At 36.4% G+C, this 18,633-nt stretch overlaps 1 protein-coding gene and 1 pseudogene across 1 annotated transcript in view; one reads left to right on the plus strand and one right to left on the minus strand.

Annotated features, from left to right (window-relative positions):
- DTNBP1 (dystrobrevin binding protein 1) overlaps window positions 1-18,633 on the plus strand; it is a 171,407-nt gene that overhangs the window by 74,289 nt on the left and 78,485 nt on the right. Inside the window, exon 7 of the mRNA XM_074207420.1 lies at window positions 6,702-6,724. Within this exon, the coding sequence (XP_074063521.1) occupies window positions 6,702-6,724 (23 nt within the window). The remainder of the gene's footprint in view (window positions 1-6,701; window positions 6,725-18,633) is intronic.
- Window positions 17,205-17,830, minus strand: LOC141502612 (BCL2/adenovirus E1B 19 kDa protein-interacting protein 3-like; annotated as a pseudogene).

The following is an 18,633-nucleotide window of genomic DNA, read 5'->3' on the forward strand; positions in this document are numbered from 1 at the left end:
AAACAGCAAACAGCTTGTAAACTCTTTGAGGGCAGGACCGAATAACAAAATGCTAGGTGAAGTTTGAGTAAGAGACAGCCAGGAGAACTGGCTGAGCAGAGTGTGAGAGGGAAAAGGAAAGAAGCCATCAGGGCTGGCTTAGTGCAGCCACGTGGTATAAGGGCCCATGGTTCTCTAGCCTAGGCCAGGAAGGAGCATGAAGGTAGCACCTTAAGAAGAGAGATTCCTCATCCTTGCAAGACGAAGATAGGCTGAAGGAGAGAGAGAGAGCAAGCCAACTTCTCTTCCCTTCAACTTAAATGCTTCAAGGGTGGCCCTTAAGTAGTCTAGCACCTGCCTCCAGGTATTCTTCCTATAGGATAGTTACATGCTGGTCTTCACTGTCCCAAGATGCGTGACCTCTAAATCCAACGTGTTATTTCCTGTCATGCCAGAATAAGCTTGACCCATCAATGGCCAAGGTCAGGTAGACTGAAAACCAGAGGCTGGAGGAAGGGGAATGAGCCAAGGCCCCTCCCATCTTGAGGAATTCACATTCAACAATTGAGTCACTTGGAACAGTAGGGAGTTCCCCAGATAGGCACAGACAATATTTTTCCTTATACAAAATTTATTTCCCATCACACCCCTCTTGTCCACAACTCCTGCAGCAATAAGTTCAATGTCCTTTTATGAGCTTTCTTGTTTAGTGGGCAAGTAGTTGATGGTATGTGATTAGAGCTCAGGAGAGAAGCTAGAACTGAATGTAGATTTTTTGCAGTCATCTTAATGAAGATTGAATCCATGGGAGCTGATAAGATCACCAACAGAGCAATCATAATGAGGAAAGAGGATCCAGGACAGGAGTTCTAAACTAGGACATCTGGCTAGATTAGGACCCAGATGAACATTCTATGAAAACCAAGAATGCCATTGATGGGTAAGAGTGGAACTAATAATAGGCATCTTCTTGCTCATCTCACCTTTAAAAGACCTAAAAAACAGAATAATTTTGAATTCAATTGATTTCATACCTTCAAGTCCTACTAGCAAGTATGTCCAACCTGCTGGTGGAAGTAACTTTTCAGGACCCATCATGAGGAGGATAGGATAATGTTTTTGTTGTGCTCAGTGGTGTGGATTGCATTGTATTCATGAATGGGTGTTGAATTCTCTTGACTTTTTTTTTTTTGGACTATGTGGCCTGGAAGAGCTAAAAGATTGAACATACTCCTGTTACAGTCTCCTAGTGGCTATAATAAAACCATAGGAATGGGCAAATGATTGTGATGTAGGGTAAATAAAGAAGAGTAAGGACATGAATAATCTGCAACTCTATATTATCCTGAAAAAAATTGACAGCTGGGTATGTTTATGGGGACTAGGGAAATCTGTGCTTTCTTATCAAGCATGGCAAGTTCTTTGAAACACCACTAGTGAATCCTTATGAGTTTTCTTAAGAAAAAAAGTTACTCTGTTTACAAATGAGAAATAGTACATGGTTACAACTGAGTTATACAACTGAATTATAATTGATTCCAATGGTCTCAAAATTGCATATAAACTCACTTAAGGCAGTAAAATTACTTTTACTAAAGTTTTTTTTAAGGACAAAACCATATATGTTTGTATAGTCATGTAAATTAGTAATGACCTTCAAACTAAGAGTCTGAGAGAAATCAGATTGGACCTGAAGGAAATTGTGCAAGTTATCAATTAGGTTTTGATTTCTCTTAAAAGTAATAAATTGTAGTACTCTATTATACTTTTTCAGGTTGCTATTCTTATCAGTGCTTCAGTATTATCAATGAACAAGATTGGTAACTAGAGAAAGGAATATGGAAAATACTGCGGATAAGCAAAATTGAAAGAGGAGTCTGAATTCATCTATTTCCCTTTGCAGGGAATATGGATTTGGTGTCAGTGGACCAAAGAAAGAAGCAGATGGGAAGTCAGAATCATGATCTAAAAATGTCTTAGTTGGTTAGACTAGTGAACCATATCTAACAAGATAAAATTTTAGTGAATAATGGAATCTCTTTTAAAGAACTTGAGAGGGCACTTAGAACTTTCAGTATTTGACAAAAAAATCCTTTTTGACAAGTTACAAAAAATGGTCATCTAGCTCTCATCAGATGGCACCAACTCCCTCCCAGAAAGACTATTTCTGACAACTCTTATTGCTAAAAAGATGTATTTTCATCACTGCCTTATGTGCCTAAATGTTCCTTTCTGTCCTTGGTATCTTTGCTTCTAATTCTTCCCATTATCTAATGAAGACAAGCAGAACTCCAATCTTATATAAATACTTAAAAGCGATTTTCTTGTTACTCACCTAAATCTTCTCTTCTCCACTCTAAAAACTCTCAGTTCCATCAAATAATTCTTAGCAGCATCATTTCCAGTCCCCTCTCCATCTTGATTGGCCTCTTCTGGACAGCCTTTGTCTTGTTATTGTTACAGTGGATTGAGAATGAAACATTGGATTCTGAAGTAGTTATGAGCAGGGGAGATCAATGGGATCATCATCTCCCATATTCTGGATGCCATGCCCCTCAAACCCTTTGAATTCTTTTAGCAGTCCCTTAAAAGCTCCATGGACCTTAGCCAAAGATCTCATTATTTTAGGTTGCTCTGTCTTAATGTTAACTCCTATTAAACATAATTTCACTAAAACTCTGATTTTTGCATATAAATTGTTACTTATTTATGACTCCCCAGTCTTCTTGTGAAATTAATTTTTTAACCTAATACTTGAGTGTTTGTTTTTATTCTTAGTCCTAATTAAACTTTACCTGATTGGACAGTCCATCATTTGACCCTGTGGATATTTGTTTGAATCCTATCATCCAATGTGTTGGCTGTCCCTCCTACTCTTGTGCTATCTACCTTTATTCAAGTCATGGATTGAAAACAGAACAAAGACAGATCCTTGGAGTCTTCCATAAAAACCTTCCAAGGCAACATCAACTCATTAGTGACTGTCCTTTGAGTCCAGCTTTTCACCCAGTTCTTATTTCATCTAAATGAACCATCTAATCTTCATCTTCTAACTTTTTAGTAAAGAAGCTGTCAAATGCTTTGCTGAAATTCATGTTCATGGCATGAGGTTTTGATCATTTTTGTGACTTGGACCTCTTTGATAGTCTGGTGAAACCTGTAAACCCCTTTTCACCATAATGCATAAAATAGAATAAGATTATAGAGGCTAGTCTTATTGAAATAAAGATGTAATTTTTTCCCCTTTCAAGTTCATAAACCCTTTGAATTCTTTTAGCAGTTCCTTAAAAAGCTCTGTGGACCTTAGGTAAAGAATCCTTGGTCTGTTGTATTCCCTTGAGCTTCCTTGTCAGGAAAAGAAATGAGGTTAGCATGGCCTCACCTGTTTCTGATGAATGCCACACAAGCCTTTAGTAATTACTGCTTCCCTCTCCTAAATACTCACAACCTAAATCTTAATAAAACTTTAATAGGGTCTTCTTTAATTTTGTGAGCAATGGAGATCAAGCTCATCAACCTATTGCTCATAAGTAGCTTTTTTTTGAAAATCTATACATTTGCCCTTTTCCAGTTATTTGACACCTCCCTGGAAGAACTATCAAGATGTTTGACTTAGAGTCAGGAAAACTTCAGTTCCAGTCCTCTTACTACCTGGGTGACTCTGGACAAGTCACTTAACCAGTCTCATTTGTAAAACAGAAGTAAATTATACTTACTTCACAAGGATTGTTGATCACAGGATCAAATGAGACAATGTATGCAAAGTACTTTTTAAACCATAAAGAATTAAATAAATGGTAACTGATAATTATTATTTCAAAGTTCATCAAAAGGAAGCCAGCAGTCTAATTATTTTCCATAACTTAGGGAGTAGTTCACCTGGACAGATAACAAGTATTTTTTTTTAATTAGCTAGATGGCTTGGGACCAGACTCACATTTAACCATTTTTGTTCTGCCACTCTCCTTGGTAGAGGAAAAAAAAAAGCAAAGGAGATGTTAGTAGTTCTTTCTTCTCACTATCATCCAACATCCCATTCAACCCAAAAGTCATCTCTCTTAATTGATTTTTTCTTGCCATCAACGTAGCTTAAAAAAAATGCTCTTTTTTGTTGTTGTTCCTCAACTTTCATCTACCTTAATATATTCAAGACTTTATTATTTCTTGATATTTTAGAGAACTACAAACTTAATGAGTCAACAATGTAACCAAGAAGTCCAAGGAAATTAATGAGATTTTTCAAATCCATAGTGTTTCTTTTTTGTACTATGTTGTCAGGTCACATTAGGAATATTGTGTTCAATTCCAGGTTCCATATTTTGGAAGGGATATTGATAAACTAGAGTATGTTCAGATAAGGACATTCCAAGGAAATTAGGGGGGGGAACCCAAACTAGAAATAAAACCATAGAAAAATATGTTGAAAACACTAGTTTGGAGATAATTTTGGGACGGGGCAAAGACAGGATACTATAACTTTCATCAAATACTAGAGGACTAATCATGTAAAAGAATGACCATTCTTGTTCTACATGGCCCCAGAGAACAATTAAGAACCATGGTAGAAGTTGTAGAAAAGCAGATTTTGGTTTGATTAAAAGAAAGGTGACCTAAAGTAGAGTTGACCAAAAGTAGAATGGGCTCCCTTCAGAATGAGTCCTCTGATTCTGTTACTATTAGAAGTTAATAAAGTATAGAGTGGAACATTATAATTGTCAGAAACATAAGGAGGACTTCAATTCCTTTCCATTTCTGAAAATTTATGCTTCTGGGTTCATTTTTTCTTCCAATCTGGGTATATAGTTAGCCTGCTACAATCCCATTTTTCCTATAGTTTTTAATATCTTAACATAAGATTACTTCTACTCTGAAAAGTTTGTAGTTTCCATTTCTGTAAAATGATTTTGTGCCGTACTTTGTCAATTCAGTTCTTAAATCCTGTAAAAAAAGCAAATTTTACTTAAAAGGTTTTCCCATTCCACCCCTACCTCCAGCTTCCCTGTTACCAGTAATAGAAAGTCAAGGATAGTCACTATTTTGTCTAAAGCCAAAAGTGAAATCTCTTGGTACCTGAAATAGGAGAACAGCAGGGTTTAGATAATGATAATTTGGAACTGTTTTCTATGCTTTCAGGGAGCCCACTTTTCCATAATTCAGTAGGAGTTCCTTATTGTTGGGTGGAAATGGACGAGAAGGATAACAAGAACTACTATCATACCTAAATAAAAGGGCACCTTTTACAAAAAAAAAAAAGAAATGCAAATTACTTCATTATTCTAATTATCATGTAAATGATACTATTTAGAATGATTTTTATATGTAATATTGTTACAATTGTGAGCCTTAGCATTTTGAAAGAACACATTCCATTAATCTGTACTGAACAAAATACATTAAAAAAGAAAAACAGGTTAAAATAACTAAAAGTTATTATCCCTGTAGTAAAAGAAATAAAGGTTGCCATAATCTCTACAGGTATTTTCCTTCTCTTTTTGAACAGAAGTGATAGGGATTTGCTAATTTTAGGATTACAGTGAGACAAAAAGAAGGAAATCTCTTCAAGGTGTTTCCATGGCATTCTTATTTCTGGGTTATGGAGTATATTTATGTACTACCATTATATTGGGCATTTCAGCTTTTATTATGTTATTGGAGCAGGGAATATGTTTTAAACATGTTTAATATATATCTGCTTAACTTCTTTAAAATGATATTTTTTTCTTGTGGAGAGAAAAAAATCTTTTTTGCCTATAGCACTAGAGTTTTTGTACTTTTCCTTAGTTTTTGAAATATAAGGATTATGGAAAATATGTTTAGGAAATTTATGACCTTCTGATTCAAGAACCTTTAGACTGGCCAATGCTAGAACATTATCTGTTTTGGTCTTTTAGCAACTTGTCTGTTCCTCTTACTAGCTGTTAATTTAAATCATTCAGGAATATGGGAGGTTTTGTAATTAGTTTTATATTGAATAATTTAAGAATTATAAATACTAGCAGATTTTGAACAAAACTAGGAGTTATACATTAACACTTATCAGAATATTATAAATAAAATTAATTTTTTTTGTTATTGGTCTGAGAGACCTATAAATATTTCTTGCTTTTGACAAAGAAGCCTATATTGTTTCATTTTGTTTGCTCATCTATTTCCTGCAGCTGTCTGCTTCCTTAGGGGAAACTATGCTGACATTCCTAATTGACATTGACAAAGTAACAAATCAATTAAAGGACTCAATCCAAAGATGTAAACTAGTTTCATAAGCATTTACTATTTTGAAAGGAAAGTGTTAATTTTCATTCTTGATTCTTCTTCATTGAAGAATTTAGATAATTTATATTTGTCAGTTCTAAGAGAAAATTGCGTTAATCTACCCAAAAGAGCATTTATATTTTATATGCATTTACTCAACTGATTCCTCTGTGTGTGTGTGTGTGTGTGTGTGTGTGTGTGTGTGTGTGTGTAGTAATGTTTTGTGCTAATACTGGCTTCATTTAATTTTTACATAGATAGACCTGCATTGTTAATAACATAACTAAAAAAATTATAAAATTTTAGTATCATTTGGGCCACCTGTGTCTTAATTTGGGGGAAGTACATGAAAAGTAAGTTAAAACACTTAAGAATTTTTATAAAATAATCTTGTTTAAACATTTTAAAAATAGAATTTTAAATTATGAAGATTATTTTCTACTTACCATTTTGTTTTTATCTTTAAACAGGAAGGAACTTGAAGCCTTCAAAGGTAATTTGTGCCTAATTCTGAATTTAAGATAGTTGTGTTTTAATTGATTTGTTGGGGGGAAGGGATGGGAAAGGGAAGGAAAGAGGAAACAAGCATTTATGTAACAGCTATTATATGTCAGGCACTGTGCCAAGTGCTTTTTAAATATCTTATTTGGTCCTCAAAGTAGCCCTGAAAAGGAGTTGCTGCACCATTTTACAATTGAGAAAATTGATAAAAAGATTAATTGACTTGCCAAGGTCACATAGCTAGGAAAGCATCTGAAGATGGATTTAAACTTTGGGTTTTCCAAACTCCAAACACAGAGCTCGATCAACTGCACCACCTGTCTGCCAAAGCATGACAAGATATATTTCCTTAAATTAAAATATACTAAATTTACATTAATATGGTTTTATAAATTGAATTTAAGCATCAATATCTGTGGTATTAATAATCTAATAGAACTCAGCATGAACAACATAATAGTTTCTGCTAATGAGTATTAGAGGCATAATAGCCAAGAAAATATAAGTTGACCGTTAAAACTGTAAGGTAAGACATTCATTGAAAAGAGCTTGAAAGGGCTGCAAATATCATCACTTTCACTTCTTCCTCTTTTGAATGAGGAAACTGAGGTCCAGGCTGAATGACTGTGGCTGGGACCAAGGCTTTTTGAATCCCTGGGTTGCCAATTGTTATGAATTGAAAATAATTCACATTACCTTAGACTATTAGTCTCTAAGCTTTACAAAAAGTAGAATCTACTCTACTTCTCACTTTCTGACAGAGAGGTAATGGACTCAGGGTACAGAATGAGATGTATATTTGAACATAGCTGATACAAAAATGTGTATTTTTCTTGATTGTTCATATTAGTAACAGGTGCTGTTGTTTTTTTTTAATTGAGAGGAAATAGAGACGAAAGAAAATACATTTTTATTGAAAAAAATAAAATTCATTTTTTTAAAAGATGCAATAATGTAAATAAAATCTAAACATGCATATAAATGTGGAAGCAATAAAACACAGGTACCATACTGCAGTCAGGGTTAATACCATACTGTAAAATTAAAAGATTTCCTTCCTTTCTTCTTTCCTTCTTTCTTTTCTTTCTCCCTCTTTTTTTCTCTCTCCTTCCAGTTTTTTAAAATATTAAAATAAGCTTCTCTTTATCTGAAGACTAAATGCATTATAAAAGTACATGCAGCAAATTTATGAAACTAAGCAACACCAGTTTTCCCAGCAGAGCTGAGGAATAAATTCATCATATCCCAGTACTACGAGCAGTCAAGGTCCCTGCAAGACTTTCCTGGTAAATTGCTCAAATGAATCAGTAATCCAAACAAGGCTACAATTGCTCATGATCATGAATTCAATTTAGGGCATTAGTCCTTCACTTGTCATCAGCAAGCCATTGGCACTGATCTAGGGGAGGATATTTCCTTTATGCTAATATTTGATCATCTTAACTCTCCCCCCTTCTTAATTGTATTTTGTAGTAAGGTTTATTCAAAGTAACTTTTGTATAAAATAAATAAAAAAAAAAGTTATATTGCAAAATTAAAGTGATTGAAAGAGCTCTGGTTTAGAAGACACATCTTTCCATTACCCACAAAGATGAATTTTTAAAAATAACATGATAATTATATGAATTGTGTCAGTACTAAAGCCCAGAAGGAATTGAGCTGGTAAAAAAAATGCTAAGGGACTCTACAAAAGTTGTTATGTTTTTTTGTTTTTTACTTTGGTTGGTGAAATAAAATAAAAATTTAAAAAGAGTAAAACCACTTTTTTAGGGTGATAATGATAATGATACAGATGAGTGAATCACTTCAGTTTATTTTGCTTGTTTTGTCTTTCAAAGAAATTGATTTTGGGAATGATAGAATATTCTAAATGATTTATGGAATGGTTAACTCCAGGAAGTTAAAATCCAAGACAAGTGAGGAAAGAGCAAGTAATTGCTTTCAATGAATTCATCTCATCAGTCCCAGACGAATTACATTCCAAGATACTGGGAGGAAAAATAATAAATGTGATTCCTGTCCTATCACTGATGGTCTTTGAAAGATTAAGGAGAATAGTTGAGCATGTCACACAACTGGAGAAGAGTAAAAAAAGGTGCAAATTTTTTTTTTATTTTATTTTTTCAGTGAACAAGCTTTTATTTTCCTTCCCCATTGTGGGGGGAAAATCTTGTAAAATATGCATATTCAGACAAAACAAATGCCTACATTGGCCATGTACAAATACATGTCCCATTCTGTACTTCTTCATCACCAGTCTTCTAGAATTGTGGTTTGTAATTACAGTGATCAGAGATCATTAATCTTCCAGAGTTGTTGTTCTAATGTATATAACTTGTCATACATTATACATACATACATACATACATACATACATACATTAATAGATAAGTTATTCTCCTGGTTCTGCTCATCTCACTCTGTATCAGTACATACATATATTTCCACGTTTCTCTGAAATTATCCCTTTCCTTATTTCTTATAGTGCAATGATGTTCTCTTTCATTCATATATCATAATTTGTCCAGCCTTTTCCATTTTATGGGTACTTACTTAGTTTCCACTTCCTTGTCACTACAAAAAGAGCAACTATGAATATTTTTTGAAAATAGATCCTTTTCTTCTTCCTTTTATTTCTTTGGTGGTATGTGCCTAATAGTTACATTGCTGGACCAAAGGACATGTATAATTTAATGAGTCTTCATGACTCCATTTGGGATGTTCTTGGCAAAGATACTGGCGTGATTTACTATTTCCTTCTCCAATTTATTTTGAAGATTAAGAAATTGAAGCAGAGTTAAGTGTCCAGGGTCATACAGTTAGTAAGTGCCTGAGGTCAGATTTGAACTGAGGGAGATGAGTTTTCCTGTCTTCAAGCCCTGTACTCTATATGCTGTGCCATTTTAGGAAGACAGAATCAATTCATGGTTCTATCAATATTTCATTAAAGGTTTTTTCCTATAGCCTCTTCAGTAATTATTATTTTCCTCTTTTGTTAATTTTTCTAATCTTATGAGTATGAACTGGAACCTCAGAGTTGCTTTAGTTTGCATTTCTTTAGCTAGTATTGGTTTGGAATATTTTTCATATAACCATATAATAACTTGATGTCTTCCATAGAAAATGCCAGTTAATATATCTATTGGCCATTTATCATTTGGGGAATTATTCTTATTCTCATTCATTTGAATTAGTTACTTATATATTTTGGAAATGAGAATTTTAACAGAAACTTGCTGCGATGATTCTCCCTTCTCTCCCTCGAAATACTCAGTCATTCACCAACCCCCATCCACCCTCTTCCATACACCTGAAGAAAAAAAAAGAAAACGTTTATATGTATAGTTGAACAAATTCTTGCAAGGGATGTGTTTGTGTGTGTGTGTGTGTTTTGAATATGTGTGTCTGTGTGTGTTGTGTGTATATTGGTGTGTGTGGTTGTGTGTATGTGTTCATCACTTCTATCTAAGGAGGTGGTTAATATGTTTTATCATGAGTTGACTGGAATTAACCTCTTTATAGTCAACTTGATTTGATTTAGTGAGAGGGAAAGAGTATGTTCAAAATCAGTGCTCTAGATTTCATCCAGTTTTCTTCTGCTTCCCTTTCTCTTTTCTAGAGCTCACTCACAGGTTTATCTTTTCTTTCTTTCCTTTTAAATCCATCTTTGAGATCTACCATTCTTCATTAAATTTTATTTTCCTTGGGACTAATTCCTCTTCTACTTTATTTTTCCTTATTTTCTCCTCCCTTCTTTCTCAGTTAAGGGAAAAATATTTCTACTCCAAACTTTGTTCATGCATTCTTTTTCCCTTTTACTTGTTCAGATGAAACTGAGGCCCAAGGGTCCCATGCTCTCCCCTATCCTTTCTCAAAGTTTAGATATTCTTCAACTTAGCCACTCAAATTATCTGAGATAACATATGAGATAATTTTCCCTACCCTTTTCTGCTTCCAATGTATTCCTTTCCCTTCCCTTCCCTTCCCTTCCCTTCCCACCCCACCCCACCCCACCCCACCCCACCCATCAAAACAGGGGCAGCTAGGTGGTTCAGTGGATAGAGCACCTGCCCTGGAGTCAGGAGTACCTGAGTTCAAATCCAGCTAGCTGTGTGGCATTGGGCAAGCCACTTAACCCCATTTGCCTTGCAAAAAACTTAAAAAATAAAAAGATTAAATAAAATCCTCAAAACATAACAAAACACTCCCAGACTCTCTGTCTTTTTTTAACTCCATAATCCCAAATGATGATGGTGTTCTGAAGAGACACATAGATCATCACCTATGTGAGAATGTAGATACTTGATCCCTATTTAATCTCTTATTAACTTGTTTTAAAAAGCAACAATAACAACCAAAAGACCCTATTATGGTTCTTTGATTCCTATGTGTCTATTTAAAATTTCTATTCTATAGATAGATAGATAGATAGATAGATAGATAGATAGATTTTTTTGAATTTCCGAATCAGGACTTGTTATTCCAGGTCTTTGTGGAGTAGTTTGGGGAAAGCTCAACTGTTGATTCCTTCCACTAGGTATGGTTCATGAACATTTAGGAAGGGAAACCAGGGATCACTTAAAAACTACCATGGTTTCAGAGTCAGAAAACATGTAGTAAATGCTCAGCACACTGTTAGTTAAACACTAGGGATTTTTTAAGGAATGTAAAATTATTCCCTGCCCTTCAGGTAACATATATTCTATTTTTCACTTTTTTATATGAGTTTTTTATTTGGACTCTTTTCTATGCTGATTGGAGCATGTTTTTTTTTTTCCACTTTTTTATGTGGATTTTTTGGGTTTCTTTTCTTTCATAACATGACTAATACTGAAATATATATATATATATATATATATATATATATATATATATGTATACACACACACATATAATCCTGATTAAATTGCTCACCATGTCAGGGAGGTGGGAGGGAAGGGAGAAAAGGAGAGAACTTGGAAATCAATTTTAAAAAGCAATGTTAGATTGTTTTTACATGCATTTAGGAAAAAAACAAATTTTTCAAAAATATTCTAATGGAGGTGACAATATATAAATAACTAGACACTTAGAAAATCTATTCAGAGAAGGTGAAAGATAATCTGAGCAGCTGGGGAACCTGAAGAAGGCAGACTTTCAGCAGAAGGTAGAACTTGCTATGAAAGAATCCCAGAAAACCAAGAGACCAAAAAAAAAAAGAGGACAGAGCATTCTTTGCATGGCAGAGAGCCAGCACCAAGGACAGATACAGGATAGTGAAATGTCTGTCAGGGTGGAGAACTAGCAAGTTGCTCAGTGTTGCTATGATAGAGTGTGTGTGTGTGTGGAGAAGGGTAAAGTCATCAATCAACAGAGTATCAATTAAATACTACAGATACAAAAAAAAAAAGTCAAAAAGCCATACCCTTCTCTCAAATGGTTTACAGTCTACTGTAGGAGACAACTTGTGAATTAACTGAATATCTGAATGGATGGATACTCTGAGGAAAGGTCAAGGTTAGGAGAGTGATTTTGATAATGAACCAGCAAAGAAGAAATCAGGAAAAGAAGAATCAGGAGAGATTAGTATCACCAAATTCCTGAGAGGAGAGAGTATCCAGAAGGTGAGATCAAGGGCTATAGAGAAATCAAGAAAGATTGAGAGGCCATTAGATTTGGCTTTGATAACTTTGAACAATATACTTTCAGTTGAATGCTGCCAATCAGGAGCCAAATTGTAGAGTTTTTAGAAGTGAGTGAGAAGAGAATTGGAGACACTGAGTACAAATGTCCCCCCCCCCAAAAAAAAAAGTTTAGTTGTCGTCATATTAGCTAGCAGAGGTGTTAGGATTTTGTGAGTGTTTTTAAAGAATGTTTTGTGAGTATATTTCTAAGAAAAATTAGCAAATCAGGGGTATAAGAGCAGAAGAAAGGGATAGCATCAAAGGTTCATGTAGAAGGGTTGGTCTTTCTACATACCAGTCCTTCTAATGAACCTAGACTAGGTCTCTGAAGTTGCTTACAAATCTGTTCCAAAGGGGCAGCCATTATATTGGTTTCTCACCTGTGCTGTTTGACACTTTCCATAATGATTGCATGAAGGAATGGAAAGCATACAGTTAAAAGAAGGATGCTAAAAGAAACTGATAACTAAAGTGATAAAGTCTTGTAAGATTTAATTACAGATAAGCACAAAGGCCAACAGGCATTAAAAAATAAACTTCACAAGTATAGAATGAGAGAGGCATGATATACACTAATTCATGTGAAAAATTTGAGAGTATTTTAGTGTTCTACTTGCACAATACATCAATAGTCACAGAACAACCCCCCAAAAGCTAATGTTATGTTAAGTGGATCTTAGAGGCACATATGTAGGTGGGTCAGTGGATAAGGCTTTGGTTCTGGAGTCAGAGAGATGAGTTAAGAACCATCCTTAGACATTTACTAGTTGTATGACTCAGGTAAGTCAATTATTCTCTGTCTCACATTTTTTAACTGTAAAATGGAGATAGTTAATATTACTTTCATTTTAAAGTTGGTGAGATTATCAGATGAAATATTTATTTGTAAAGTGCTTTAACACAGTGTCTGAAACATAATGATCACTTTAAAAAGTCCTTCCTTCTTTCCTTTCTTCCATCCTTCCATTGTGAGAATAGCATCCAGAACTACTAGATTCTTTACTTCAGCTGAAGAATTGTACTTAATTCTGAGTGTCACTAAGCGGAGGCTGTCTAGTGGCTATGAAAAGACTATGAACCATATGGTTAAATAACCAATTGAAAGAAATGGGTTTATTTTGCCAATAGAAAATTTGGGGAGTGTGAATGAAGGACATGAAAACTGTCCCCAAGTATTTGAAGAGCTGTCACTTGGAAGGTGGGGTTAGAAGAGATTTGTTTGCTTTTCTCCAGAAATAGAACAAAGATCCACAGTGGGAAGTTGTTGAGAGGCAGATTTTGGTTCTTTGGAAGTCTCTATAAAAGCTTTATTAAGAGGTGAAATGGGATACTTCATAGAGCAATTGGTTTTCTTCCTTCTTTCCTAGTGAAAATCTTTAAGCAGAGGTTGAATAACCACGTTTTTGTGGAATTCATGGGCTAGTTAGAGTTGTGGCCTAGACTGGACCTGCACTAGACCTCTAAAGGCCCTTACAAATCTGAGATGGGAGTGATTTTGTCCTGACAGGGCATCCATTATACTGGTTTCTCACCTTAGGACCTCCCAGATTTCTCTTGAGACTTCCAAATTGCTTTGCCATCTGGATTGGATTGTAACTCTGAGATTGCCTTTTTCTCCAGAGACCCCACCGCATCTGCAGGATTGGAGGTTAAAAAAAAACTTTCTGTCCCCCTTCTCCCTTTCTTTTTTCCTAGCATCATTAGACTAGAGCATGTTTACTGCTAAAATTTGTAAAAATTACCTTATGTTTTTTGGCTCTTTTTTTTTAATCATCTTTTAGTTTGGCTCATTACCTTTTCTAAGGTTTTCCCTGCATCTTTTCCTTTTTCATCTAAAATTTATTTTCTTCTTCCTATGTTCCAAAAGATCTAATTTTTTTCTGCATCTTTTGTGCAAGTACCTTTCTGAGGTAGGAAAGCACAAGGATTATTGTCACTTTCATTTTTAGATATCATTGGTTAAAGGAACTCCCCTTGAGAAAATTCTGTCTACCAAAACACTTAACAGAACCATTGTTCTGCAAGTTGTAGTCTTAGTTGATAGTTTGGGGAATTAAAATTTTAAGTGACTAGTGTAGGGTTATACAGTATTTGTTAGACATAGGATTTGAATAAAATTATCTCAGATTCCAAGCCCTTTTTACCATATAATAACTGTCTTTCCTCCCATCTTTGCTGACTGTGATTTTGGGTAAGTTATTCAACCTCTTTAGTTCTTAAATTCCTATAAATTCAAAATCTGTACAATTGAGAGGCTATATAATTTCCAAGGGTTCATTCCAGATCTTTTAAGATCTGCAGAAATCCTATATACCTTTTCAGTAATGATCAAAGAAGAAGAAATGAAGGTGAATTTTTAGTGTTGTTATCCCTTTCTGATCACAAAGATTTTTGGTGAAAGAGAAAGAAACATAGGACAGATTTTTTTTTTCTGATGCCCAGGTCTCTTTAATATGCAAATGTGGTTACGTGCATCTACAATTTCACTTTAATCTACATTCTCAGAGAAGAATTGTTTCTATGGCTATGGAAACTGGAATAACTCTAAAAATTTCCTTTGGTTTATTCTTATTGCACACTTTGTACTTTCTACAGCTTCTCAGTCACCCAGTCTCACAACCTGTGAGTCATCCTTGACTATTCTCTCTTTCTCAGCCTCCCTGTCCAATATGTTGCCAAAGCCTTTTGATTTTCCCGTGGTTGTGTCTCTTACATAAGCTTCCTTCTCTCTTACCACCTTGACTATTGCAGTAGCCTGCTTAGTGGTCTAAGCCTCTAGTCTCTTCTCACTCCGCATCCATCCTTCAACTCAGCACTCAAAGTGGTTTTCCTAAAGCACTGATCTGACTTGGTCACCTCTACTAAGATTTCAGACTCAGTCACCCCTATGACCTCCAGGATCATATCTGAAATCCTGCTGCATTTCAAGTCCTTCATGGCCTGCTCCCACTCCCACCTTTCTAGTCTTCTTTTACATTATAGCCTCCCATGTATTCTTCAGTCCATTGAAAATGGCCTCCATGCTATTTCTGTAATGAGACACTCCATGTCCTGATACTGTCTGAGCCCCAAGCTTAGAATGTCTCATGCTCTCCTTCCTCATCACCTCCTGACTTCCTTCAAATCTCTCCTTCTACAGGAAACTTTGCTCAATTTTCCTTAATTCCAGTATCTTCCCTTTACTAGGTATCTCCAATTCATCCTTTATATATCTAGTTTGTATATAGCTATCTACATGTTGTCTTCTCCATTTAAGCAATATGGTCCTTTAGATCAGAGACTGTCTCTTTGTCTTTTTTACATACCCAGCCCTTGACACAGTGCCTGGGCATGATATTTAATATTTAATAAATGTTTATCTACAGACTAACTTAATGGCTTTTGATTGATTTCATTGAACAATGATGTTCCTATGTAATTAAATGATTGCTTGCATATTATTTATTATGATGTTTATGTGTACTTTATTGGTTAATTTTAAAATTTCTACTACTTAAAAAGACATAGAAACATCTTGCTACTATAATTTTGCTATTATTCTGATTTGATTGTTACTTAGGTTTCTTTTTTCTTTTTTTTTTTTCTTGGCTGAAATGCTCCTTTATTCTGTTACAAGAAGTGGTTAAAGGGTAGGAGAGGGACTAACTACTCAGGACAAAGGGAATAGAAAACAAAAGAACCTTCATTTTATTTAAGGTGCTAGGGCACAGCAATCACTCCAGCTGCTGGCTGAAGAGGGGACTGGCCAGAGACAAGGCCTTGCTTTGTGTTCCTTCCCTTGGCTTATGCAACGCTGTGTCTGAGGCAACCCCCTCCATGGGCTTTGACCAAAGCAGGAGAGCCTAGTGGCTGAGCTGGGAAGGGCAATAAGCACCTGGACCACCTCTGCAGGGGAGGAAGGGGCAGAGGGCAAAGGAGAGGGGCTTGCTTTTCAAATTGGAAGGTTGATTATTTCATCCCAGATGGGGTGGGGGACTAGGGGGCTCATCAGGGACAGATATAAACAAATGTTGAGTGTGTCCAGCACAGCAAAGATATGGCCTCCTTTCAGAAAATAATTTGCGCCAGGGAAAACGGCAGGCTTATGACACTGGTGAACTGGACCTGGAGATGGGCACCTTGGGGGATTTGGCAAATAGAATTCTTCTCATTCTGGCTGTGGTGGCTGAAGTCAACAAAGGGCAGGGCCAAGAAGCATGGTAGGGACCTAGTGAGGAACACAGGGAAGCAAGCAGGCTTAACAGGGGCAGCTTCCCGGACACGTTGCAGGCCATACCAGGCCCTAGGAGGGAAAACAAGGGGAGGACACAGAGACTTCAACATCAGGGTTGGTTGGACCACCTTGGAGGCCTCCTCTCTTCCCATCTGCCCAGGAAGACCACCCAGCAGAATGGAGGGGAAGACTTCCCTAAGTGGTTGCTCCAACCAGGGAAAATAGGCATGGGGGTCTTCTAGGACCACAAGCCCTTAACAATCATGCTGTTAAAAAATTACACGATTCACTTGTCCAAAGAAGTAGCCCCTGCGTGGGGAACTGGGAAGTGTGGGGATTTCCTGGAGTCCAGGGAGCCTCAGGATGGGGAGAACTCGAGGGGCTACGCCGACAGGGAGGAGAGGCCAATCAGTTGGACCTGCTCCCCATGTGGTGCCCAAGGAGTGAAGACAGCTATTATGCTCCCCTTCTACTGAACTAGGAACACAACATTTACACAACAGATGAGCACAAGTCGCAGGAGCCATCCCAGACTCACGGCCAGACGCACGGCCTTCCTGCGGTAACCACCCTGCATGCTCAGAGATGGTGGCCTGCTGCTTGGCCAGACTCCCAGCCCCACTGCCCTAGAAGGTGCTGATGAAGGTGGTGAGACGCCTTCCAATGTAGATCCCCAGCCCGATGGCGAGGAAGTGAGAGAGCAGCAGAGACAGAAGGAAAACCTTCAAAAACTCTGCCGAGAAGATGCCCCCCTTTTTCATGACGCTTGTGTTTCTCATGCTGAGAGTGACCAAACGCTTCAGGTGCTTAAAAAGAAACTCCTTTGGGGGGATATTTTCAGGCCTGAAACCTGGACCAGTCCCAGATCCAGTGTGAGTTTTTCTTCAGGGTGCTCTCCACTTCTTTCCATCTTTCCATGTTGTTTTCTTCAGACTGGGAGCTGTTCTTTTCTCCAATGCTGTGAGTATCTGTTTCAGAAATTCAGTTAATGTCTTGGGTGTCTGTGACTGAGGTGGGCTGTCACAGTGAGAATTCTTGGAGCTGCTCCATCCAGACTCATACTGGGCATCCAGAAGAATCTTTTCCATGTTGCCATTATAGGCTGAAATTGAGGATGGCGCTGAACTATAACAGTTGCCATTACTGCTGAAGTGCAGTTCCACCCAAGAGCCCTGCAGGTTCTCCTGGGGGAGGGGGGCGTTGGCTGGCCTCTCTGCACCATGGCAGGCGTGCCCCAGTGCCGGTGCCTGCAGAGTGCTGCCTTGCCGCGGCTGCCGCTGCTCTGGCCTTAGGTTTCTTTTTGACTAGATACTTTATCAAACAGTTGTAGCAAATTATTAAGTTCGTGGAATGTCACTTGAAATTTATATATTGAATCTCTTACTTAGCATATCATTGTTTATGTCAACAACTTATTGCAAATAAAGAAAAATAATTCAAAATATGGAAATTCCCAAGTGTCCTTAGCTTCTGGGTTGTTTTTATTTTGATTGACTAGTTTAGCTTAAAGAAGAAAAATAACAATTAAATTAATCTGAACAGACAGAAGGGGCACAGATCATATAAAATGTCAGTTTTATTCCTTTCATAATTGTGGCAACATTTGAACAGCTCACGTTTGTCTAGTTTTTTACATTCATTGTCTTCCTAATAACTAAATATCAGAAAAGCCTAGAAAATTTAAAAAACTAAATTTAGGCACTACATACTGATTTTAAATACCATCCCCTATAGAGGTGCCATGTTGAACAGCACATCAAATTTATATTGAACATTGGAAAAAAAACTAAACTGATTTGGGACAGTTATGCTATTGCATGGAGTTATATTAGTAACTGGTTTTCCCCTTTCATATTTTGGCAGTTTCATTTTACAGTGAGTAACTGACATATAGATGGTACAGGAAAACCAGAAATTTGAATATTAGTCCAAGCTATTAAAAACTTTTTAATCATCCAAATATATTCCAGAATGTTGTATTTTTCCTTATCCGACTACACAAGAAAAAATTTTAAAACTTTCTAA

Source organism: Macrotis lagotis, chromosome X, assembly GCF_037893015.1.
Source record: "Macrotis lagotis isolate mMagLag1 chromosome X, bilby.v1.9.chrom.fasta, whole genome shotgun sequence".
In the NCBI taxonomy this organism is placed as follows: Eukaryota; Metazoa; Chordata; class Mammalia; order Peramelemorphia; family Peramelidae; genus Macrotis; species Macrotis lagotis.